We start from the raw sequence: 25477 nt of genomic DNA, 5'->3' as shown, positions 1-25477 counted from the left end.
CTCCAGGCCAGCCTCCACTGATATAGTGTATTGATACTCACTCCAGGCCAGCCTCCCCTGATATAGTGTATTGATACTCACTCCAGGCCAGCCTCCACTGATATAGTGTATTAATACTCACTCCAGGCCAGCCTCCCTGATATATTGTATTGATACTCACTCCAGGCCAGCCTCCACTGATATAGTGTATTAATACTCACTCCAGGCCAGCCTCCCCTGATATAGTGTATTGATACTCACTCCAGGCCAGCCTCCCCTGATATATTGTATTGATACTCACTCCAGGCCAGCCTCCACTGATATAGTGTATTAATACTCACTCCAGACCAGCCTCCACTGATATAGTGTATTGATACTCACTCCAGGCCAGTCTCCACTGATATAGTGTATTGATACTCACTCCAGGCCAGCCTCCCCTGATATGTTGTATTGATACTCACTCCAGGCCAGCCTCCCCTGATATGTTGTATTGATACTCACTCCAGGTCAGCCTCCACTGATATAGTGTATTAATACTCACTCCAGGCCAGCCTCCCCTGATATAGTGTATTGATACTCACTCCAGGCCAGCCTCCCCTGATATATTGTATTGATACTCACTCCAGGCCAGCCTCCCCTGATATAGTGTATTGATACTCACTCCAGGCCAGCCTCCCCTGATATAGTGTATTGATACTCACTCCAGGCCAGCCTCCACTGATATAGTGTATTAATACTCACTCCAGGCCAGCCTCCCCTGATATAGTGTATTAATACTCACTCCAGGCCAGCCTCCACTGATATAGTGTATTGATACTCACTCCAGGCCAGCCTCCACTGATATAGTGTATTAATACTCACTCCAGGCCAGCCTCCACTGATATAGTGTATTGATACTCACTCCAGGCCAGCCTCCATGTGATCAGCAGTCAGGTCAAAGTTGACACTGTGAGCCATCTCTCTCTCCCCGTCTCTCCTCTCTGCGGTCTGTCCCGTTCTCTTTATCCGTCCGTCTGTCAACCATCAATCTCTGTCCACCAATCACAGAGAAGGGTCACACACTTGTCTGCTTAGTCCCGCCTCTCCACTCTCCTAGCATAGTGTTGCAAAAACTACCTGAGAGAGAGAGAGAGATAGAGAGAGGAATGTTAGGAATCATAAGGTGTGGTGATTGAAGGTCTCTCTTTTCCGTGTTTCAGCTTGTCTTCTAGTAGCGCACACACACACACACACACACACACACACACACACACACACACACACACACACACACACACACACACACACACACACCTCGTTAAAGCAGTTCTTTATCATACCAACAAAACATAGCAGCAGCAGTTGGTGTGTGTGTGTTTTGGTGTGTGTGTGTTTCACCAGTTGGTGTGTGTGTGTTTCACCAGTTGGTGTGTGTGTGTTTCACCAGTTGGTGTGTGTGTGTTTCACCAGTTGGTGTGTGTGTGTTTCACCAGTTGGTGTGTGTGTGTTTCACCAGTTGGTGTGTGTGTGTTTCACCAGTTGGTGTGTGTGTGTTTCACCAGTTGGTGTGTGTGTGTTTCACCAGTTGGTGTGTGTGTGTTTCACCAGTTGGTGTGTGTGTGTTTCACCAGTTGGTGTGTGTGTGTTTCACCAGTTGGTGTGTGTGTGTTTCACCAGTTGGTGTGTGTGTGTTTCACCAGTTGGTGTGTGTGTGTTTCACCAGTTGGTGTGTGTGTGTTTCACCAGTTGGTGTGTGTGTGTTTCACCAGTTGGTGTGTGTGTGTTTCACCAGTTGGTGTGTGTGTGTTTCACCAGTTGGTGTGTGTGTGTTTCACCAGTTGGTGTGTGTGTGTTTCACCAGTTGGTGTGTGTGTGTTTCACCAGTTGGTGTGTGTGTGTTTCACCAGTTGGTGTGTGTGTGTTTCACCAGTTGGTGTGTGTGTGTTTCACCAGTTGGTGTGTGTGTGTTTCACCAGTTGGTGTGTGTGTGTTTCACCAGTTGGTGTGTGTGTGTTTCACCAGTTGGTGTGTGTGTGTTTCACCAGTTGGTGTGTGTGTGTTTCACCAGTTGGTGTGTGTGTGTTTCACCAGTTGGTGTGTGTGTGTTTCACCAGTTGGTGTGTGTGTGTTTCACCAGTTGGTGTGTGTGTGTTTCACCAGTTGGTGTGTGTGTGTTTCACCAGTTGGTGTGTGTGTGTTTCACCAGTTGGTGTGTGTGTGTTTCACCAGTTGGTGTGTGTGTGTTTCACCAGTTGGTGTGTGTGTGTTTCACCAGTTGGTGTGTGTGTGTTTCACCAGTTGGTGTGTGTGTGTTTCACCAGTTGGTGTGTGTGTGTTTCACCAGTTGGTGTGTGTGTGTTTCACCAGTTGGTGTGTGTGTGTTTCACCAGTTGGTGTGTGTGTGTTTCACCAGTTGGTGTGTGTGTGTTTCACCAGTTGGTGTGTGTGTGTTTCACCAGTTGGTGTGTGTGTGTTTCACCAGTTGGTGTGTGTGTGTTTCACCAGTTGGTGTGTGTGTGTTTCACCAGTTGGTGTGTGTGTGTTTCACCAGTTGGTGTGTGTGTGTTTCACCAGTTGGTGTGTGTGTGTTTCACCAGTTGGTGTGTGTGTGTTTCACCAGTTGGTGTGTGTGTGTTTCACCAGTTGGTGTGTGTGTGTTTCACCAGTTGGTGTGTGTGTGTTTCACCAGTTGGTGTGTGTGTGTTTCACCAGTTGGTGTGTGTGTGTTTCACCAGTTGGTGTGTGTGTGTTTCACCAGTTGGTGTGTGTGTGTTTCACCAGTTGGTGTGTGTGTGTTTCACCAGTTGGTGTGTGTGTGTTTCACCAGTTGGTGTGTGTGTGTTTCACCAGTTGGTGTGTGTGTGTTTCACCAGTTGGTGTGTGTGTGTTTCACCAGTTGGTGTGTGTGTGTTTCACCAGTTGGTGTGTGTGTGTTTCACCAGTTGGTGTGTGTGTGTTTCACCAGTTGGTGTGTGTGTGTTTCACCAGTTGGTGTGTGTGTGTTTCACCAGTTGGTGTGTGTGTGTTTCACCAGTTGGTGTGTGTGTGTTTCACCAGTTGGTGTGTGTGTGTTTCACCAGTTGGTGTGTGTGTGTTTCACCAGTTGGTGTGTGTGTGTTTCACCAGTTGGTGTGTGTGTGTTTCACCAGTTGGTGTGTGTGTGTTTCACCAGTTGGTGTGTGTGTGTTTCACCAGTTGGTGTGTGTGTGTTTCACCAGTTGGTGTGTGTGTGTTTCACCAGTTGGTGTGTGTGTGTTTCACCAGTTGGTGTGTGTGTGTTTCACCAGTTGGTGTGTGTGTGTTTCACCAGTTGGTGTGTGTGTGTTTCACCAGTTGGTGTGTGTGTGTTTCACCAGTTGGTGTGTGTGTGTTTCACCAGTTGGTGTGTGTGTGTTTCACCAGTTGGTGTGTGTGTGTTTCACCAGTTGGTGTGTGTGTGTTTCACCAGTTGGTGTGTGTGTGTTTCACCAGTTGGTGTGTGTGTGTTTCACCAGTTGGTGTGTGTGTGTTTCACCAGTTGGTGTGTGTGTGTTTCACCAGTTGGTGTGTGTGTGTTTCACCAGTTGGTGTGTGTGTGTTTCACCAGTTGGTGTGTGTGTGTTTCACCAGTTGGTGTGTGTGTGTTTCACCAGTTGGTGTGTGTGTGTTTCACCAGTTGGTGTGTGTGTGTTTCACCAGTTGGTGTGTGTGTGTTTCACCAGTTGGTGTGTGTGTGTTTCACCAGTTGGTGTGTGTGTGTTTCACCAGTTGGTGTGTGTGTGTTTCACCAGTTGGTGTGTGTGTGTTTCACCAGTTGGTGTGTGTGTGTTTCACCAGTTGGTGTGTGTGTGTTTCACCAGTTGGTGTGTGTGTGTTTCACCAGTTGGTGTGTGTGTGTTTCACCAGTTGGTGTGTGTGTGTTTCACCAGTTGGTGTGTGTGTGTTTCACCAGTTGGTGTGTGTGTGTTTCACCAGTTGGTGTGTGTGTGTTTCACCAGTTGGTGTGTGTGTGTTTCACCAGTTGGTGTGTGTGTGTTTCACCAGTTGGTGTGTGTGTGTTTCACCAGTTGGTGTGTGTGTGTTTCACCAGTTGGTGTGTGTGTGTTTCACCAGTTGGTGTGTGTGTGTTTCACCAGTTGGTGTGTGTGTGTTTCACCAGTCAAGTGTTTGAATACAGTACTACATCATACCAGGCCAATACACCAGGGATGAATGAACATATCGGAATCAGACAATATCAGCTAAACATGCCAACATCGGTATCTGCCCGATGTCTAGTTTAACGCCCTGTGACAGGAAGCTGTGACAACATGTAAATAGCTGCATCTAGCCTAACACCCCTACTGGGACAGGGACAGTCTACTGGGACAGGGACAGTCTGCTGGGACAGTCTACTGGGACAGGGACAGTCTACTGGGACAGGGACAGTCTACTGGGACAGGGACAGTCTACTGGGACAGTCTGCTGGGACAAGGACAGTCTACTGGGACAGGGACAGTCTACTGGGACAGGGACAGTCTACTGGGACAGTCTACTGGGACAGGGACAGTCTACTGGGACAGTCTGCTGGGACAAGGACAGTCTACTGGGACAGGGACAGTCTACTGGGACAGTCTACTGGGACAGGGACAGTCTACTGGGACAGGGACAGTCTACTGGGACAGGGACAGTCTACTGGGACAGGGACAGTCTGCTGGGACAGTCTACTGGGACAGGGACAGTCTGCTGGGACAGGGAAAGTCTACTGGGACAGGGACAGTCTGCTGGGACAGTCTACTGGGACAGTCTACTGGGACAGGGACAGTCTGCTGGGACAGGGACAGTCTACTGGGAAAGGGACAGTCTACTGGGAAAGGGACAGTCTACTGGGAAAGGGACAGTCTACTGGGAAAGGGACAGTCTACTGGGAAAGGGACAGTCGACTGGGAAAGGGACAGTCTGCTGGGACAGTCTACTGGGACAGGGACAGTCTGCTGGGACAGGGACAGTCTGCTGGGACAGTCTACTTGGACAGGGGAAGTTGACTGGGACAGGGACAGTCTGCTGGGACAGTCTACTGGGACAGGGACAGTCTGCTGGGACAGGGACAGTCTGCTGGGACAGTCTACTTGGACAGGGGCAGTCTGCTGGGACAGGGCCAGTCTACTGGGACAGTCTGCTGGGACAGGGACAGTCTACTGGGACAGGGGCAGTCTACTGGGACAGGGACAGTCTGCTGGGACAGTCTACTTGGACAGGGGCAGTTGACTGGGACAGGGACAGTCTGCTGGGACAGTCTACTGGGACAGGGCCAGTCTGCTGGGACAGTCTACAGGGACAGGGGCAGTCTGCTGGGACAGGGACAGTCTACTGGGACAGTCTGCTGGGACAGGGACAGTCTGCTGGGACAGTCTGCTGGGACAGGGTCAGTCTGCTGGGACAGGGTCAGTCTGCTGGGACAGTCTACTTGGACAGGGGCAGTCTGCTGGGACAGGGGCAGTCTGCTGGGACAGTCTGCTGAGACAGGGACAGTCTGCTGGGACAGGGGCAGTCTGCTGGGACAGGGACAGGCTGCTGGGACAGGGACAGGCTACTGGGACAGGGACAGGCTGCTGGGACAGGGACAGGCTACTGGGACAGGGACAGTCTGCTGGGACAGTCTGCTGAGACAGGGACAGTCTGCTGGGACAGGGGAAGTCTGCTGGGACAGTCTGCTGAGACAGGGACAGTCTGCTGGGACAGGGGCAGTCTGCTGGGACAGGGGAAGTCTGCTGGGACAGGGTCAGTCTGCTGGGACAGGGTCAGTCTGCTGGGACAGTCTGCTGAGACAGCGACAGTCTGCTGGGACAGGGACAGTCTACTGGGACAGGGACAGTCTGCTGGGACAGTCTGCTGAGACAGGGACAGTCTGCTGGGACAGGGACAGGCTGCTGGGACAGGGTCAGTCTGCTGGGACAGGGACAGTCTGCTGGGACAGTCTGCTGAGACAGGGACAGTCTGCTGGGACAGGGACAGTCTACTGGGACAGGGACAGTCTGCTGGGACAGTCTGCTGAGACAGGGACAGTCTGCTGGGACAGGGGCAGTCTGCTGGGACAGGGTCAGTCTGCTGGGACAGTCTACTTGGACAGGGGCAGTCTGCTGGGACAGGGACAGGCTGCTGGGACGGGGTCAGTCTGCTGGGACAGGGACAGTCTGCTGGGACAGTCTGCTGAGACAGGGACAGGCTGCTGGGACAGGGACGGTCTACTGGGACAGTCTGCTGAGACAGGGACAGGCTGCTGGGACAGGGACAGTCTACTGGGAGAGGGACAGTCTACTGGGAGAGGGACAGTCTACTGGGAGAGGGACAGTCTACTGGGAGAGGGACAGTCTACTGGACAGGGACAGTCTACTGGGACAGGGACAGTCTACTGGGACAGGGACAGGCTACTGGGACAGGCTGCTGGGACAGGGACAGTCTACTGGGACAGGGACAGTCTACTGGGACAGGGACAGTCTACTGGGACAGGGACAGGCTGCTGGGACAGGGACAGTCTACTGGGAGAGGGACAGTCTACTGGGAGAGGGACAGTCTACTGGGACAGGGACAGTCTACTGGGAGAGGGACAGGGACAGTCTACTGGGAGAGGGACAGTCTACTGGGAGAGGGACAGGCTGCTGGGACAGGGACAGTCTACTGGGACAGGGACAGTCTACTGGGACAGGGACAGTCTACTGGGAGAGGGACAGTCTACTGGGACAGGGACAGTCTACTGGGACAGGGACAGTCTACTGGGACAGGGACAGGCTGCTGGGACAGGGACAGGTTGCTGGGACAGGGACAGTCTACTGGGACAGGGACAGTCTACTGGGAGAGGGACAGTCTACTGGGACAGGGATTGTAGTAAGATCGACCATGTCCTTTGTGTACAACATTAAGGTTTGTAGGCTACACCAGACAAAGGCTTTTATCGCAGATCAAAGAGGGGGAAGCTGCAGAGGAGCTCTAAGCGCCTCTTCACTGTTGACGTTGAGCTAACACAACGTGCCATTGGAACACAGGAGTGATGGTTGCTGATAATGGGCCTCTGTACGCCTCTGTAGATATTCCATTAAAAATCAGACATTTCCAGCTACAATAGTCATTTACAACATTAACAATGTCTACACTGTATTTCTGATCAATTTGATGTTATTTTAATGGCCAAAAAAATTTGCTTTTTTTTCAAAATCAAGGACATTTCTAAGTGACCCCAAATTTTTGAACGGCAGTGTATGTGTGTGTGTCATGTTGTATATGTGTGTGTGTGTGTGTGTGTGTGTGTGTGTGTGTGTGAGAGAGACTGGGTGGAGTTCCATGGTTCTTTTCCTGGCACAGATAACTCCTCCGTGATGACCTCATCAAGAGGCAGACAGCTGAGGGCAGATATGACTGCACTGTGGAAGTGAATGGATTCAACATGTTCATTCTACACATCCTGTCTAGCCTCTCACTAGTCTTTATTCTGTCTCCTCTCGCTCCTTATCTCTCTATCATAGATGTTCTCTCTTTCTCTCCTACAGACCCTCTCTCTCACAGTCCCTCTCTCTCTCGCTCAGTCCCTCTCTCTCGCTCAGTCCCTCTCTCACTCTCAGTCCCTCTCTCACTCTCAGTCCCTCTCTCACTCTCTGTCCCTCTCTCACTCTCTGTCCCTCTCTCACTCTCTGTCCCTCTCTCACTCTCTGTCCCTCTCTCACTCTCTGTCCCTCTCTCACTCTCTGTCCCTCTCTCTCTCTCTGTCCCTCTCTCACTCTCTCTCTGTCCCTCTCTATCTCTCTGTCCCTCTCTCTCTCTCTCTCTCTCTGTCCTTCTCTCTCTGTCCCTCTCTCTCTCTGTCCCTCTCTCTCTCTGTCCCTCTCTCTCTCAGTCCCTCTCTCTCTCTCTAACTTGCTCTCTTTCGTTGAGCTTTTCTCTCCAAATCTCTATTGTCTTGGCTGTGCTTTTGAGTCCGTTCAAATCCATAACCTACGCATTTCCATATTATCTCACAGCCTCCCCCTCGAGTGTCTCTCTCCACATTCTCTCCACTTTCTCTCCATCTGTCTCTCCCTCTCTCACATTCTCTCCCTCTCTCACTTTCTCTCCACATTCTCTCCCTCTCTCACTTTCTCTCCACATTCTCTCCCTCTCTCACTTTCTCTCCACATTCTCTCCCTCTCCTTCTGTCCTCCCTCCTTCGGTCCTCCCTCCTTCTGTCCTCCCTCCTTCGGTCCTCCCTCCTTCGGTCCTCCCTCCTTCGGTCCTCCCTCTCTCACTCTCCTAGGGCATATTGTCAGACTGCTGGTCTTTTCACAGAGACAAGTCCCAAATGACACCCTATTCCCTATATAGTGCACTACTTTATACCAGAGCCCTATTCCCTATATAGTGCACTACTTTAGACCAGAGCCCTATTCCCTATATAGTGCACTACTTTTGACCAGAGCCCTATTCCCTATATAGTGCACTACTTTAGACCAGAGCCCTATTCCCTATATAGTGCACTACTTTTGACCAGAGCCCTATTCCCTATATAGTGCACTACTTTTGACCAGAGCCCTATTCCCTATATAGTGCACTACTTTAGACCAGAGCCCTATTCCCTATATAGTGCACTACTTTAGACCAGAGCCCTATTCCCTATATAGTGCACTACTTTTGACCAGAACCCATGTCCCTTTTCTCTGTGTGTGTGTGTTTGTGTGTGTGCATGCATGAAGATCAGTGTCTATCTGTGTGTGTGTGTGTGTGTGTGTGTGTGTGTGTGTGTGTGTGTGTGTGTGTGTGTGTGTGAGACACTGTCAACAACCCCTGAACATTGTCTGTCTCCAGGTCAAAGTATGTCTGTAGTACAGCCAAACAAAGCAAGTCAGCTGGCCTGTCAGTGAAAACACATTTACTGCACTGTCTAACACAACGGCAGATTAACATGACAATACAGCATACTTACACAACACTAATATACTTACACAATATTTTATAAATGTTAAAGTTGCTGTGGAGGAGAAACAGTAGGGGGAGGGAGGAGGAGGAGGAGAGGGGAGCAGGTGGAGGGAGGAGGAGGAGGAGAGCAGGGGGAGGGAGGAGGAGAGGGGAGCAGGGGGAGGGAGGAGGAGGAGGAGAGGGGAGCAGGTGGAGGGAGGAGGAGGAGGAGAGGGGAGCAGGGGGAAGGAGGGGGAGCAGGGGGAGAGGGGAGAAGGGAGCAGGGGGAGGGAGGAGGAGGGGGAGAGGGGAGAGGAGGGGGGGGATGAGGGGGAGGGGGGAGCAGGGGGAGGGAGGAAGAGGGGGAGAGGGGAGCAGGGGGAGGGAGGAGGAGGAGAGAGGAGAGGAGGAGGAGGAGGGGGAGAGGGGAGAGGAGGAGGGGGAGGGGGGAGCAGGGGGAGGGAGGAGGAGGGGAAGAGGGGAGCAGGGGAGCAGGGAGAGGGAGGAGGAGGGGAGCAGGGGGAGGGAGGGAGGAGGAGGGGGAGAGGGGAGCAGGGGAGGGAGGGAGGAGGAGGGGGAGGGGGGGAGAGAAGGGAGCAGGGGGAGGGAGGAGGAGAAGGGAGGAGGAGGAGAGCAGGGGGAGGGAGGAGGAGAGGGGAGCAGGGGGAGGGAGGAAGAGGGGGAGAGGGGAGCGGGGGAGGGAGGAGGAGGAGGAGAGAGGAGCAGGGGGAGGGAGGAGGAGGGGGAGAGGGGAGAGGAGGAGGGGGAGGGGGGCAGGAGGAGGGGGAGAGGGGAGCAGGGGGAGGGAGGAGGAGGGGAAGAGGGGAGCAGGGGAGCAGGGAGGGAGGAGGAGGGGAGCAGGGGAAGGGAGGGAGGAGGAGGGGGAGAGGGGAGCAGGGGGAGGGAGGGAGGAGGAGGAGGAGGGGGAGCAGAGGGTGTAAGGGGGTCAAAAGAGGGGGTGGGACTGACAGGGTAGAAGGGAATTTTGTCAGTCTGGCAGTTAACGGCTGACAGATAATCAGTTCACACAACAGTAAAACTAACAGAGGAGAGAGAGAGACACACAGAGAGAGACAGAGAGAGAAAGACACACACAAACAGAGAAAGAGAGAGAGAGAGAGAGAGAGAGAGAGAGAGAGAGAGAGAGACAGAGAGAGACACACAAACAGAGAGTGAGAGAGAGAGAGAGAGAGAGAGAGAGAGAGAGAGAGAGACAAACAGAGAGAGAGAGAGACACAGAGAGAGACACAGAGAGAGAGACAGAGAGAGAAAGACACACACAAACAGGGAGAGAGAGAGATAGAGAGAGAGACAGAGAGAGAGACACACAACCAAAGAGAGAGAGACACAACCAAAGAGAGAGCGAGACACACAACCAAGAGAGAGAGACACACAACCAAAGAGAGAGAGAGAGAGAGACAGAACCAAAGAGAGAGAGAGAGACACAACCAAAGAGAGAGAGAGAGAGACACAACCAAAGAGAGAGAGCGAGAGAGAGAGAGAGAGAAAGAGAGAGCGAGAGAGCGACACACAACCAGAGAGAGAGAGAGAGAGACACACAACCAAAGAGAGAGAGCGAGAGATAGAGAGAGACACACAGAGAGAGAGAAAGAGGCACAGAGAGAGAGACACACACGGAGAGGAAACAGAATCAGCACACAGAACAGAAACACGTTCAGGACTGCTGTACCAGAAGCACATAACTAGAATGATAGTGCCATAAGCAGGAGCAAGGCCCTCTTGTTCTTCAGTGCATTGTGTTGTCACTCAGTTGAGGGAACGGACAGGAAAATGAAATCAACAGAGAGGCACCCCAGATAACCGTGTGAATGGAACAAAGAAGAGAGGAGAGAATAGGCCTAATGTGAGAAGATGGAAGGGGAGTAAATGGTAGAGGAGAAAGTGGAAACATGGAAGTAATTACACAGACTGACACACTGCACTGTAATTACACTGCCCTGTTGTGCTACAGTTCTCCCCGTGTTGTCACGACAACGGAACAGACCAGTATTCTGCAGTCACTAGGCCAAGACAACTAAACTTGGGGTCCCGGGGTGGATGAAGGCCCACAAACAATACACAACGTATAGTCAACGTATAGTCAACGTATAGTCAACGTATAGTCTTACAGGAGATAAAGACCTGCATAGATACAGATTGACGTCTCTCTGTGGAAGTTTCCCATCTTGGGTCAGGTTAGCATTGTCCCCACTAATGGTTAAGGTTAGGATTGGGGGAGGGAACGCTGATCCTGGATCTGTACTTAGGGGAAACCCCACCCCAGAGCATTGAATTCACTGTGGAAGTAGGAGTAAGATGAACTGATGTTGGCCCTGGACACAATGGACTGGTTTCTCTGACACAGATCAAGCTTACTCCTGGACTAAAAGGCATGTTATAACACAAAGCTAACGTTATAACACAAAGCTAACGTTATAACACAAAGCTAACGTTATAACACAAAGCTAACGTTATAACACAAAGCTATCCCCAGCTATGCAGCCAAACATGGTGTGTGTGTGTGTCTTCTTTCTGTGTCATGTGCTCTTTCACATTGGAATAAATATATACAATGAGTGGTAGGGTCTTGAGACTAGGGCTTTGGGACAAAAGCGTCATATTTGTGTTGTGTTGAAGGCAGCTGTTAGGCTATAAATGGGGTAAACGTTCAAGTTGGTGTAGGCTACATTTGGCCCAATTATAGTTAACCTATAAAAACAAACGATCCATTTTGAAACATCGGTCATACTAGCGACGTTTTTCTACAAGCCCTGCAATTCACCGACTGATTGTGCAACTTTGCAGCCAGCAGCTAAATCCTAACCCCAAGGCAGTAGACATGAATGACAGGCACTGACTGATAACGTCGACCGATACGGTTCTCTTTCCGCTGGTTTTAGTTCACAACGAAACTAGCCCACCGAGTTAGACCTCAAAGCACCGTAAACAACCCACACTTGTTGCATTGTTGTTTCTGTTATTAATGGCGCATTGCCTTTCCTTTTCGGTCGGTTTACTCTTAGCCTGTCAGTCACTCAAATGTATCAGACTGAACAGTTAAAATATCCTGGAAGCTACAGCGGACAAACTGTGCAAATACATGGAAAGGAAAACGACAAGACCATGTGAAAAAAGCTACAGTCAGCCATACGGTTCACTCACCCCCTTCGTAACTTGCGAAACCCGTTCAAGCTCAAACCTGCAGTGCCGCCGCAGTAGATCCGTCTCTCTCTCTACTGTTACAAAATACATCAGCATGTTGAACAGCGGCAACGAACCATTGTCGACTCTAGGGGTGACGATATCATTATCCTACCGCATTGAAACGTTGTTACGGGCAATAGGTAGACTTTTACGGAGAAACAGTTTACCGGCTGTCTCAACGTGTGGTTTATATTTCAGTTCAAGAAAAACTGCCGCTGTGTGTTTGTCATTTTATGTTGGTACCGCAAAGTTCCCCCCCAAATAAAGTTTTCAACCGAATGGAACATTCCTATTCATTGCTCCAAATCCTTCTTCCAACGTTTGTTTTCACACGCTATATAATTCCATAGACAGCTGTGTCAGTACAGTACATTTCCTTGGTAAGAAAAGTTTGAAGACTGTCCTTTCTAGATATGTTTTTTATTTTTTACACCTTATCATTCATAAACAATTCAACAAACGTGTAGGCTAGCCTTCTGATGCTACTTTAGGCTAAAGGTCTCCAATACAGGTGGCCTAAACATTTGTGAATTCATCAATTTTGCCAAGTCAAGTAGCCTACTCCATTGACAGAGCCTAGTCTGGTCAAGGTGTGAGAGATTGTCTGGGTGTGTTGTATTCACCATTTCTATTGCACAACATGTTCCCTGGTCTGTTCTAGCCTAAAGGTAGTCTATCAATGAAACATACAAACGGAAGAATGGTGATCTGAGAGGTGAAAGAAGGAAACTAAGAGCCTGAAATTACCTGTGTGCTGTTTATCAGGTGATTTTCCTGTATCCTATTTCTTGGATTGAAAGTTACAATAAGGGTCTCTCGCTATCTGTCTCTGACTACCTGGCCACACCTAATGCACGTATTAACTTGCCTCAAGAACCTCTGGGTAATGTAGTTTTTGATCAATGACTGAAAGAAGAAGCATATTTCCAAAACTACAACCTCTCTTTCCACCTCTCCGTTCTTCTGTCTCTACCTTTTCATTCCTCTCTCTCTACCTCTCCATTCCCCTGTCTCTTCCTCTCCATTCCCCTGTCTCTACCTCTCCATTCCCCTGTCTCTTCCTCTCCATTCCACTGTCTCTACCTCTCCATTCCACTGTCTCTTCCTCTCCATTCCCCTGTCTCTACCTCTCCATTCCCCTGTCTCTTCCTCTCCATTCCCCTGTCTCTACCTCTCCATCCCCCTGTCTCTACCTCTCCATCCCCCTGTCTCTACCTCTCCATTCCCCTGTCTCTACCTCTCCATTCCCCTGTCTCTACCTCTCCATTCCCCTGTCTCTACCTCTCCATTCCTCAAACAGACTGGTACCCAGGCTGCCTTTTTAGATGCTAGAGATGATGTCCCTCCTCCACTAGTTACACTCCCTCCTCCACTAGTTACACTCCCTCCTCCACTAGTTACACTCCCTCCTCCACTAGTTACACTCAGACTGCATGGACAACTATGCCACCATTTGCAGCCATGCAGTCAGCATTTCACAGCCTGTATTTGGCATCACATGAGAACTGTTATCTCACATTTACATCTTAGTCCTTCTGCAGACGCTCTTATCCAGAGCATGTTTTACAGTCAGCGGTGCATTCAACCAAGAGAGGTAAAACAACCACAAGCTGCACCAACTGTTTGCTTTGGTCTCCATAGACTACAGTAGGGGCGGTAGATAGCCTAGTGGTTAAGAGCGCCGGCAAGGAAACGAAAGGTCACTGGTTTGAATCCCCGAGCCGACAAGGTGGGAAAATCTGTATTTCTGCCCTTGAGCGAGGCAGTTAGCCTCCGACAACTGCTCCTCGGGCGCTGTGGACATTGAGTAAGGCAGCTCCCTGCACCTCTCTGATTCAGAGGTGTTGGGGTAAATGTGGAAGACTCATTTCGGTTGAATGCGATCGGTTGTGCAACTGACAAAGTAGCTGCTTTCCTTTCCCAGTAAGTCTATACATGATAATGCCATCGGTGGTTTGAGTAGGTGGTGAACACACACTAGCTTTTCAGCAGAATCCTCTCCTAGATTCTCACCAACAGTTTCAGAATGACTATGGCCTGTGATCAGTCTTCATTGCACATTTTAAATACTTTATTTGATTCCACATATTACATCATAAAGGATTCAAACATGTCAAAGGTCGTTGACCTCAAGAACACTTAAGGAAACAAGAAGTATATCTTCCACACAGCTATGCAGCCCATAACGACTGAAACAGAGCAGTACCTTCTCCTCCACACAGCTATGCAGCCCATAACGACTGAAACAGAGCAGTACCTTCTCCTCCACACAGCTATGCAGCCCATAACGACTGAAACAGAGCAGTACCTTCTCCTCCACACAGCTATGCAGCCCATAACGACTGAAACAGAGCAGTACCTTCTCCTCCACACAGCTATGCAGCCCATAACGACTGAAACAGAGCAGTACCTTCTCCTCCACACAGCTATGCAGCCCATAACGACTGAAACAGAGCAGTACCTTCTCCTCCACACAGCTATGCAGCCCATAACGACTGAAACAGAGCAGTACCTTCTCCTCCACACAGCTATGTAGCCCATAATGACTGAATGAAGGTACTGCTCTGTTTCAGTTGTTATGGGCTACATAGCTGGGTGTTTTGCCCTACTCATAGGGAGGCCTGCAATCTGAAGGCCTCATACAGTAATCCTATGTACGTGGCGAGACTACCAATCTGAAGGCCTCATACAGTAATCCTATGTAGGTGGCTGAGACTACCAATCTGAAGGCCTCATACAGTAATCCTATGTACGTGGCGAGACTACCAATCTGAAGGCCTCATACAGTAATCCTATGTAGGTGGCTGAGACTACCAATCTGAAGGCCTCATACAGTAATCCTATGTACGTGGCGAGACTACCAATCTGAAGGCCATATACAGTAATCCTATGTAGGTGGCCGAGACTACCAATCTGAAGGCCATATACAGTAATCCTATGTAGGTGGCCGAGACTACCAATCTGAAGGCCATATACAGTAATCCTATGTAGGTGGCCGAGACTACCAATCTGAAGGCCTCATACAGTAATCCTATGTACGTGGCTGAGACTACCAATCTGAAGGCCTCATACAGTAATCCTATGTACGTGGCGAGACTACCAATCTGAAGGCCTCATACAGTAATCCTATGTAGGTGGCCGAGACTACCAAACTGAAGGCCTCATACAGTAATCCTATGTAGGTGGCCGAGACTACCAATCTGAAGGCCTCATACAGTAATCCTATGTAGGTGGCCGAGACTACCAATCTGAAGGCCTCATACAGTAATCCTATGTAGGTGGCCGAGACTACCAATCTGAAGGCCTCATACAGTAATCCTATGTAGGTGGCTGAGACTACCAATCTGAAGGCCTCATACAGTAATCCTATGTAGGTGGCCGAGACTACCAATCTGAAGGCCTCATACAGTAATCCTATGTAGGTGGCTGAGACTACCAACTATCACCAACTTGCATTTGCATCCCAGGCTGTCCAGGCCTGATATGAGGTGCTGGTATTTAAGGAGCTTTTCAGAAAAGTCCTGCTCGGTCTAATCTCTCCTGGATAGATTCCCATGGAGGAAATGACAAACTTTCGCGAGTGAATTTGACTTCTGGGTAACCAAGATTATGCTCCATGTAACAATCAAATGAGCAGCCCACTTCCAAAATCAGCACCTCCCTCTGGCCTCCCCGCACAACACATCATCAACACTCTCTCACACACACACACACACACACACACACACACAGACACACACACACACACACACACACACACACACACACACACACACACACACACACACACACACACACACACACACAGACCATCTTACTTGCTCTGGACCCTCTCCACTCCGCTCCTCTTTGACCTCATCCAGTCAGGCCTGTTAGCAGTGTGTATGTATGCATGGGTGAATTTGTGTGTATGCGTGTGTGTGTCTTCGTTCTCAACAACAGACTCAATAACGCAACACCCATCTCTGTTTCCTGTCATGTGATTTCCTGAGACCTGTCGGCAGAAGCTGCAGCTCATCCACAGGTCTTAGATCAGCTCTAAAACATGAAGTAACAAGTCAACTTATAGGGGAGGATGACGTATCTAAGGTAGATGGGAGACAGAGACACAGAGAGAGAGAGGGAGAGAAGGAAACAGAGAGGGGCTGATGCGAGGCTGATATTGGGTGGGAAGTGTGTTTTGAAGGGAGCTTTGAGTGAATGTGTGTACAGCGTTTAGTGACTTTGTATGTGCGTGTGCGCATATGAGTGTGTGTGCGAGCATGTGTGTGTAAGATCAGGAAGCGGAACACAGTAGAGACCTAGAAGACCTTGAAGAAAGATGGAGGACAAAGAATGCAACAGCGGTGGCTTCATGAGGCTCGTATCAGGTAAACGTGTGTGTGTGTGTGTGTGTGTGGGCCACTTCCATCTTTTATGTGTTACACCCCCTCAGTTGATATAACTAACTATCTAGGTGTTTAACTTCAGTTGATATAACTAACTATCTAGGTGTTAACTTCAGTTGATATAACTAACTATCTAGGTGTTAACTTCAGTTGATATAACTAACTATCTAGGTGTTAACTTCAGTTGATATAACTAACTATCTAGGTGTTTAACTTCAGTTGATATAACTAACTGTCTAGGTGTTTAACCTCAGTTGAACATGTAGCTTTAAACTTTCACTTTTCAGAGATGCGTGTGTGTGTGTGTGTGTGTGTGTGTGTGGGTGTGTGTGTTTGGGTGTGTGTGTGTGTGTGTGTGTGTGTGTGAGAGAGAGAACCTTGTCTACTTCCTCTTGTTAGGTCAGTTGGTGTTTTGTTGGCTGGTTATTTAGATCAGCTCTGAAATTAGCATATAGAATTGAATTCTATCAAATAATATCACTTGCATCATTTTATTTATGAATGACTTTTTTTCCTGTCCCATCTCTCCTGGTTGGAGGACTTTGTGGAAACATAAAAAATCAATACGTATAGATATATAATATATACGGAACAAAAATATAAACGCAACATGTTAATTAAGTGTTGGTCGCATTTTTCATGAGCTGAAATAAAAGATCCCAGAAATGTTCCATAATGCACAAAAAAATTGTATTTCTCAAAAATGTTGTGCACAAATTTGTTTATGTCCCTGTTATTGAGCATTTCTCATTTGCCAAGATAATCCATCCACCTGACAGGTCTGACATATCAAGAAGCTGATTAAACAGCATGATCATTACATAGGCGCACCTTGTGCTGGGGTCAATAAAAGGCCACTCTAAATGTGCAGTTTTGTCATACAACGCAATGCTACAGATGTCTCAAGTTTTGAGGGAGTGTGCAATTGGCATGCTGACTGCAGGAATGTCCAACAGAGCTTTTGCCAGATAATTTAATGTTAATTTCTCTACCATAAGCCACCTCCAACATCATTTTAGAGAATTTGGCAGTACATTCCAACCAGCCTCACAACCGCAGAGCACGTGTAACCTCACCAGCCCAGGTCCTCCACATCTGGCTTCTTCACCTGTGAGATCGTCTCCATCCCTCTCTCTCTACCTCTTACTTCACCCTCACTCACTCTCTTCATCCCTTCCTAGATGCTCTCCTCCCTTCTCCCTCTATCCATCAACCTCTTATCCCCTCCATGGACCAGAGTAGCTCCATCCTTCCATAGATGAGTCTCTCTCCCCCTTGCTCATTCTGTTTCATTTATATAACATTTGTGGTTACTTTTACCCCTTTTTCTCCCCATTTTCATGGTATCCAATTGGTAGTTACAGTTTTGTCCCATCGCTGGAAGCCGGCAAAGGTTGAGAGCCACGCGTCCTCCGAAACACGACCCTGCCAAGCCACACTGCTCCCTTAACCCGGAAGCCAGCCGCACCAATGTGTCGTAAGAAACACCGTACAACTGGCGACCCCAGTCAGCGTGCGAGCACCCGGCCCACCAACAGGAGTCGCTATAGCGCGATGGGACAAGCACCCGGCCCGCCAACAGGAGTCGCTATAGCGCGATGGGACAAGCACCCGGCCCGCCAACAGGAGTTGCTATAGCGCGATGGGACAAGCACCCGGCCCGCCAACAGGAGTCGCTATAGCGCGATGGGACAAGCACCCGGCCCGCCAACAGGAGGCGCTATAGCGCGATGGGACAAGGACATCCCGGCTGGCCAAACCCTCCCCTAAGTGCCTTAGACCGATGAGCCACCCCTCCCTGCTCATTCTGTCTCACTCTATCCACCCCTCTCTCCCTCCCTCTCTCTCTCCCTCCCTCTCTCCATCCCTCCATCCATCATTCATCAATAATGTAATTTACAAAATAGCCTCCAACACTCTACTTAGCAAATTGGATGCAGTCTATCACAGTGCCACCCGTTTTGTCAACAAAGCCCCATATACTACCCATCATTGCGACCTGTGTGCTCTCGTTGGTTGGTCCTCGCTACATATTCATCGCCAAACCCACTGGCTCCAGGTCATCTATAAGCCTTTGCTAGGTAAAGCCCTGCTGCCTCAGCTCACTGGTCACTGAAGCAGCACCCACCTGTAGCACGCGCTCCAGCAGGTATATCTCACTGGTCATCCCCGAAGCCAACACCCCCTTTGGCCACCTTTCCTTCCAGTTCTCTGCTGCCAATGACTGGAACGAATTGCAAAAATCACTGAAGTTGGAGACTTATATCTCCCTCACTAACTTCAAGCATCGGCTGTCAGAGCAGCTTACCGATCGGTGTAGCTGTACACAGCCCATCTGTAAATTGCCCATCTGTAAATAGCCCATCTGTAAATAGCCCATCCAACCAACTACCTACCTCATCCCATATTTGTTTTTTGTTTTTTTCTGCTCTTTTGCCCCCCAGTATTTCTACTTGCACATCCTCATCTGCACATCTATCACACCAGTATTTCTACTTGCACATCCTCATCTGCACATCTATCACACCAGTATTTCTACTTGCACATCCTCATCTGCACATCTATCACACCAGTATTTCTACTTGCACATCCTCATCTGCACATCTATCACACCAGTATTTCTACTTGCACATCCTCATCTGCACATCTATCACACCAGTATTTCTACCTGCACATCCTCATCTGCACATCTATCACACCAGTATTTCTACCTGCACATCCTCATCTGCACATCTATCACTCCAGTATCTCTACCTGCACATCCTCATCTGCACATCTATCACACCAGTATTTCTACCTGCACATCCTCATCTGCACATCTATCACACCAGTATTTCTACCTGCACATCCTCATCTGCACATCTATCACTCCAGTATTTCTACCTGCACATCCTCATCTGCACATCTATCACACCAGTATTTCTACTTGCACATCCTCATCTGCACATCTATCACACCAGTATTTCTACCTGCACATCCTCATCTGCACATCTATCACACCAGTATTTCTACTTGCACATCCTCATCTGCACATCTATCACACCAGTATTTCTACTTGCACATCCTCATCTGCACATCTATCACACCAGTATTTCTACCTGCACATCCTCATCTGCACATCTATCACACCAGTATTTCTACTTGCACATCCTCATCTGCACATCTATCACACCAGTATTTCTACTTGCACATCCTCATCTGCACATCTATCACACCAGTATTTCTACCTGCACATCCTCATCTGCACATCTATCACACCAGTATTTCTACCTGCACATCCTCATCTGCACATCTATCACTCCAGTATCTCTACCTGCACATCCTCATCTGCACATCTATCACACCAGTATTTCTACCTGCACATCCTCATCTGCACATCTATCACACCAGTATTTCTACCTGCACATCCTCATCTGCACATCTATCACTCCAGTATTTCTACCTGCACATCCTCATCTGCACATCTATCACACCAGTATTTCTACTTGCACATCCTCATCTGCACATCTATCACACCAGTATTTCTACCTGCACATCCTCATCTGCACATCTATCACACCAGTATTTCTACTTGCACATCCTCATCTGCACATCTATCACACCAGTATTTCTACCTGCACATCCTCATCTGCACATCTATCACACCAGTATTTCTACCTGCACATCCTCATCTGCACATCTATCACACCAGTATTTCTACTTGCACATCCTCATCTGCACATCTATCACACCAGTATTTCTACTTGCACATCCTCATCTGCACATCTATCACACCAGTATTTCTACTTGCACATCCTCATCTGCACATCTATCACACCAGTATTTCTACCTGCACATCCTCATCTGCACATCTATCACACCAGTATTTCTACTTGCACATCCTCATCTGCACATCTATCACACCAGTATTTCTACTTGCACATCCTCATCTGCACATCTATCACACCAGTATTTCTACTTGCACATCCTCATCTGCACATCTATCACACCAGTATTTCTACTTGCACATCCTCATCTGCACATCTATCACACCAGTATTTCTACTTGCACATCCTCATCTGCACATCTATCACACCAGTATTTCTACTTGCACATCCTCATCTGCACATCTATCACACCAGTATTTCTACTTGCACATCCTCATCTGCACATCTATCACTCCAGTGTTAATTGCTCAATTGTAATTACTTCGCCACTATGGCCTATTTATTGCCTTACCTCCTTACTTAATTTGCACACACTGTATACAGATTTTCTACTGTATTATTGACTGTACGTTTGTTTATCCCATGTGTAACTCTGTGTTGTTGTTTTTGTCGTACTGCTTTGCTTTATCTTGGCCAGGTTGCAGTTGTAAATGAGAACTTGTTCTCAACTGGCCTACCTGGTTAAATAAAGGTGTTCTCCACTAGTCTACCTGGTTAAATAAAGGTGTTCTCAACTAGTCTACCTGGTTAAATAAAGGTGAACAAAATAAATACAAATAAAATATCTCTCTCTATCCCTCTCTCTATCCCTCTCTCTATCTCTCTCTCCATCCCTATCTCTATCTCTCTCCATCCCTCTCTCCATCCCTCTCTCCATCCCTCTCTCGATTCATCTATCCATCCCTCTCTCCATCCCTCTCTCTATCCCTCTCTCTATCCCTCTCTCCATCCCTCTCTCTATCCCTCTCTCTATCCCTCTCTCCATCCCTCTCTCTATCCCTATCTCTATCTCTCTCCATCCCTCTCTCCATCCCTCTCTCCATCCCTATCTCTATCTCTCTCTCCATCCCTCTCTCCATCTCTCTCTCCATCCCTCTCTCCATCCCTCTCTCCATCCCTCTCTCCATCCCTCTCTCCATCCCTCTCTCCATCCCTATCTCTATCTCTCTCCATCCCTCTCTCCATCCCTCTCTCCATCCCTCTCTCGATTCATCTATCCATCCCTCTCTCCATCCCTCTCTCTATCCCTCTCTCTATCCCTCTCTCCATCCCTCTCTCTATCCCTCTCTCTATCCCTCTCTCCATCCCTCTCTCTATCCCGCTCATCCCCATCTCTATCTCTCTCCATCCCCCTCTCATCCCTCTCTCTATCCCTCTCCATCCCTATCTCTATCTCTCTCAATCCCTCTCTCCATCTCTCTCTCTATCCCTCTCTCCATCCCTCTCTCATCCCTCTCTCTATCCCTCTCTCCATCCCTATCTTTATCTCTCTCCATCCCCCTCTCCATTCCTCTCTCCATCCCTCTCTCTCCATCCCTCTCTCCATCCCTTTCTCCATCCCTCTCCATCCCTCTCTCCATTCATCTATCCATCCCTCTCTCTATCCCTCTCCATCCCTCTCTCCATCCCTCTCTCTATCCCTCTCTCTATCCCTCTCCATCCCTCTCCCTCCCTCTCTCCATCCCCCTCTCCATCCCCCTCTCCATCCCCCTCTCCATCCCTCTCTCCATCCCCCTCTCCATCCCTCTCTCCATCCCTCTCACCATTCCCCTCTCCATCCCTCTTTCCATCCCCCCAATAGAGGAGAGCTGTAGCTCCACTGTGACAGACGAGTTGTGTATTAATAACTACCAGACTGAGATCTTCAACCAGCTCCCCAGCTCTTTGGCCCGACGACGGTCCCTCCATTACCACCAGGACAAGGGGACCACAGAGACATCGCACCCAGTAGAGAAGTACCCTGGACTGGTAGGAGAAGCCAGAGACAAGGCCACTACCCAGCCGATCAGGAGCCTGCCGGTGTGTATGCAGAGGAAGAGAGAGGCAAGGTGAGTGATCGAGAGGTTGTGTCGCACACACATACAAATATTCACCAAACTGTTGCAAGAATAAGGGTCACGGAGACAGTGTTGCAAGAATAAGGGTCACGGAGACAGTGTTGCAAGAATAAGGGTCACGGAGACAGTGTTGCAAGAATAAGGGTCACGGAGACAGTGTTGCAAGAATAAGGGTCACGGAGACAGTGTTGCAAGAATAAGGGTCACGGAGACAGTGTTGCAAGAATAAGGGTCACGGAGGCAGTGTTGCAAGAATAAGGGTCACGGAGACAGTGTTGCAAGAATAAGGGTCACGGAGACAGTGTTGCAAGAATAAGGGTCACGGAGACAGTGTTGCAAGAATAAGGGTCACGGAGACAGTGTTGCAAGAATAAGGGTCACGGAGACAGTGTTGCAAGAATAAGGGTCACGGAGGCAATGTTGCAAGAATAAGGGTCACGGAGACAGTGTTGCAAGAATAAGGGTCACGGGGACAGTGGTGCAAGAATAAGGGTCACGGAGACAGTGTTGCAAGAATAAGGGTCACGGAGACAGTGTTGCAAGAATAAGGGTCACGGAGACAGTGGTGCAAGAATAAGGGTCACGGAGACAGTGTTGCAAGAATAAGGGTCACGGAGACAGTGTTGCAAGAATAAGGGTCACGGAGACAGTGTTGCAAGAATAAGGGTCACGGAGGCAGTGTTGCAAGAATAAGGGTCACGGAGGCAGTGTTGCAAGAATAAGGGTCACGGAGGCAGTGGTGCAAGAATAAGGGTCACTGAGGCAGTGTTGCAAGAATAAGGGTCACTGAGACAGTGTTGCAAGAATAAGGGTCACTGAGACAGTGGTGCAAGAATAAGGGTCACTGAGACAGTGTTGCAAGTTGCTTTGCCATTCTCTGTTTCAGTGTTTATGTTATCATATAAGGTAGAGTGAGAGAGTTGAGTGTGTGTGGATATGGGTGTGTGTGGATATGGGTGTGTGTGGATATGGGTGTGTGTGACACAGCTGTATAATGATACAAGATATAAGATTGAAAAGACTACTTGCTGGTAAAGAGGTGTGTCATCTGTCAATCAGGGACCTGAGGCACCTGCAGACGCGCACTGTTGGCCGATGGGAGTCATGGAAGCGGAACCAGAGCATAAACAGGAAGAGGCTCGGGGAGCAGGTGGACGAGGCAATGGCAAGGCTTTTGCCATGGAGCAGCACCCTCCACACCATTGAAGGTGAGAGGGAGAGGGAGAGGGAGAGGGAGAGGGAGAGGGGAGGGAGAGGGAGAGGGAGAGGGAGAGGGATTGAGAGTGGGAGTGGGAGTGCGTGTGTGTGTGTGTGTGCGCGTTTGTGTTGCCCAACCCCACCTCAAACTTGTATATCAAACAGACCATTTAAAAAATGCTTGCTATTTCCTCATAAAACATGACGTTATCTCCCTGAGGACGATGAGCTGGCCAATCAGCGGTCTACTTGCATGAATAATTGTTTTATGACCAGTATGCGCCCACACCATTCAGACACAGAACATCTGCTTCTAAACACACATAATTACCTTGTTTGGGAAGGACAACTATTTCACTCATATTGTGGCACAACGTTTTGGAGTGTTCAGATAGAAATATGTTACGTAGAACTAACATGCAACGTTGGACAGGTTTTGGCAACTGAACACTCCAAAACGTTGTGCCATGCTGAACGTGCCTCAGTATTTACATGCCTTAAAGAAACTGTCCAGTGTTTCCACATTTCTATGAAATATGACCTATAATTACTTACAATATGAGTGAAATAGTTGTCCTTCCCAAACAAGGTAATTATGTGTGTTAAAAAACAGATGTTCTGTGTCTGAATGGTGTTGGTGTATATGGGTAATATATACCTGGTGCACCACCACCTGTCTCTCTCTCCCCTCCAGGTAGAATGGTGTTGGTGTATATGGGTAATATATACCTGCTGCACCACCACCTGTCTCTCTCTCCCCTCCAGGTAGAATGGTGTTGGTGTATATGGGTAATATATACCTGCTGCACCACCACCTGTCTCTCTCTCCCCTCCAGGTAGAATGGTGTTGGTGTATATGGGTAATATATACCTGCTGCACCACCACCTGTCTCTCTCTCCCCTCCAGGTAGAATGGTGTTGGTGTATATGGGTAATATATACCTGCTGCACCACCACCTGTCTCTCTCTCCCCTCCAGGTAGAATGGTGTTGGTGTATATGGGTAATATATACCTGCTGCACCACCACCTGTCTCTCTCTCCCCTCCAGGTAGAATGGTGTTGGTGTATATGGGTAATATATACCTGCTGCACCACCACCTGTCTCTCTCTCCCCTCCAGGTAGAATGGTGTTGGTGTATATGGGTAATATATACCTGCTGCACCACCACCTGTCTCTCTCTCCCCTCCAGGTAGAATGGTGTTGGTGTATATGGGTAATATATACCTGCTGCACCACCACCTGTCTCTCTCTCCCCTCCAGGTAGAATGGTGTTGGTGTATATGGGTAATATATACCTAGTGCACCACCACCTGTCTCTCTCTCCCCTCCAGGTAGAATGGTGTTGGTGTATATGGGTAATATATACCTGGTGCACCACCACCTGTCTCTCTCTCCCCTCCAGGTAGAATGGTGTTGGTGTATATGGGTAATATATACCTGCTGCACCACCACCTGTCTCTCTCCCCTCCAGGTAGAATGGTGTTGGTGTATATGGGTAATATATACCTGCTGCACCACCACCTGTCTCTCTCTCCCCTCCAGGTAGAATGGTGTTGGTGTATATCGGTAATATATACCTGGTGCACCACCACCTGTCTCTCTCTCCCCTCCAGGTAGAATGGTGTTGGTGTATATGGGTAATATATACCTGCTGCACCACCACCTGTCTCTCTCTCCCCTCCAGGTAGAATGGTGTTGGTGTATATGGGTAATATATACCTGGTGCACCACCACCTGTCTCTCTCTCCCCTCCAGGTAGAATGGTGTTGGTGTATATGGGTAATATATACCTGCTGCACCACCACCTGTCTCTCTCTCCCCTCCAGGTAGAATGGTGTTGGTGTATATGGGTAATATATACCTGCTGCACCACCACCTGTCTCTCTCCCCTCCAGTTAGAATGGTGTTGGTGTATATGGGTAATATATACCTGCTGCACCACCACCTGTCTCTCTCCCCTCCAGGTAGAATGGTGTTGGTGTATATGGGTAATATATACCTAGTGCACCACCACCTGTCTCTCTCTCCCCTCCAGGTAGAATGGTGTTGGTGTATATGGGTAATATATACCTGCTGCACCACCA

At 48.9% G+C, this 25477-nt stretch overlaps 2 protein-coding genes across 2 annotated transcripts in view; one reads left to right on the top strand and one right to left on the bottom strand.

Annotated features, from left to right (window-relative positions):
* The window catches only part of LOC139370202 (transmembrane channel-like protein 6), a 30181-nt gene extending 29089 nt beyond the window's left edge, over positions 1-1092 (bottom strand). The window contains 2 exon segments of the mRNA XM_071109547.1: positions 881-948; positions 950-1092. Coding sequence (XP_070965648.1) covers positions 881-948; positions 950-1003 — 122 coding nt within the window. The 5' untranslated portion in view covers positions 1004-1092.
* Positions 1093-15718: 14626 nt separating this feature from the next.
* Positions 15719-25477, top strand: part of LOC139370203 (transmembrane channel-like protein 7) — a 28225-nt gene continuing 18466 nt past the window's right edge. Inside the window, exons 1-3 of the mRNA XM_071109548.1 lie at positions 15719-16412; positions 21939-22185; positions 23254-23402. Coding sequence (XP_070965649.1) covers positions 16364-16412; positions 21939-22185; positions 23254-23402 — 445 coding nt within the window. The 5' untranslated portion in view covers positions 15719-16363. The remainder of the gene's footprint in view (positions 16413-21938; positions 22186-23253; positions 23403-25477) is intronic.

This window comes from Oncorhynchus clarkii, chromosome 17 (assembly GCF_045791955.1).
Source record: "Oncorhynchus clarkii lewisi isolate Uvic-CL-2024 chromosome 17, UVic_Ocla_1.0, whole genome shotgun sequence".
NCBI lineage: Eukaryota > Metazoa > Chordata > Actinopteri > Salmoniformes > Salmonidae > Oncorhynchus > Oncorhynchus clarkii.
This window is presented reverse-complemented; position numbering and strand designations above follow the sequence as displayed.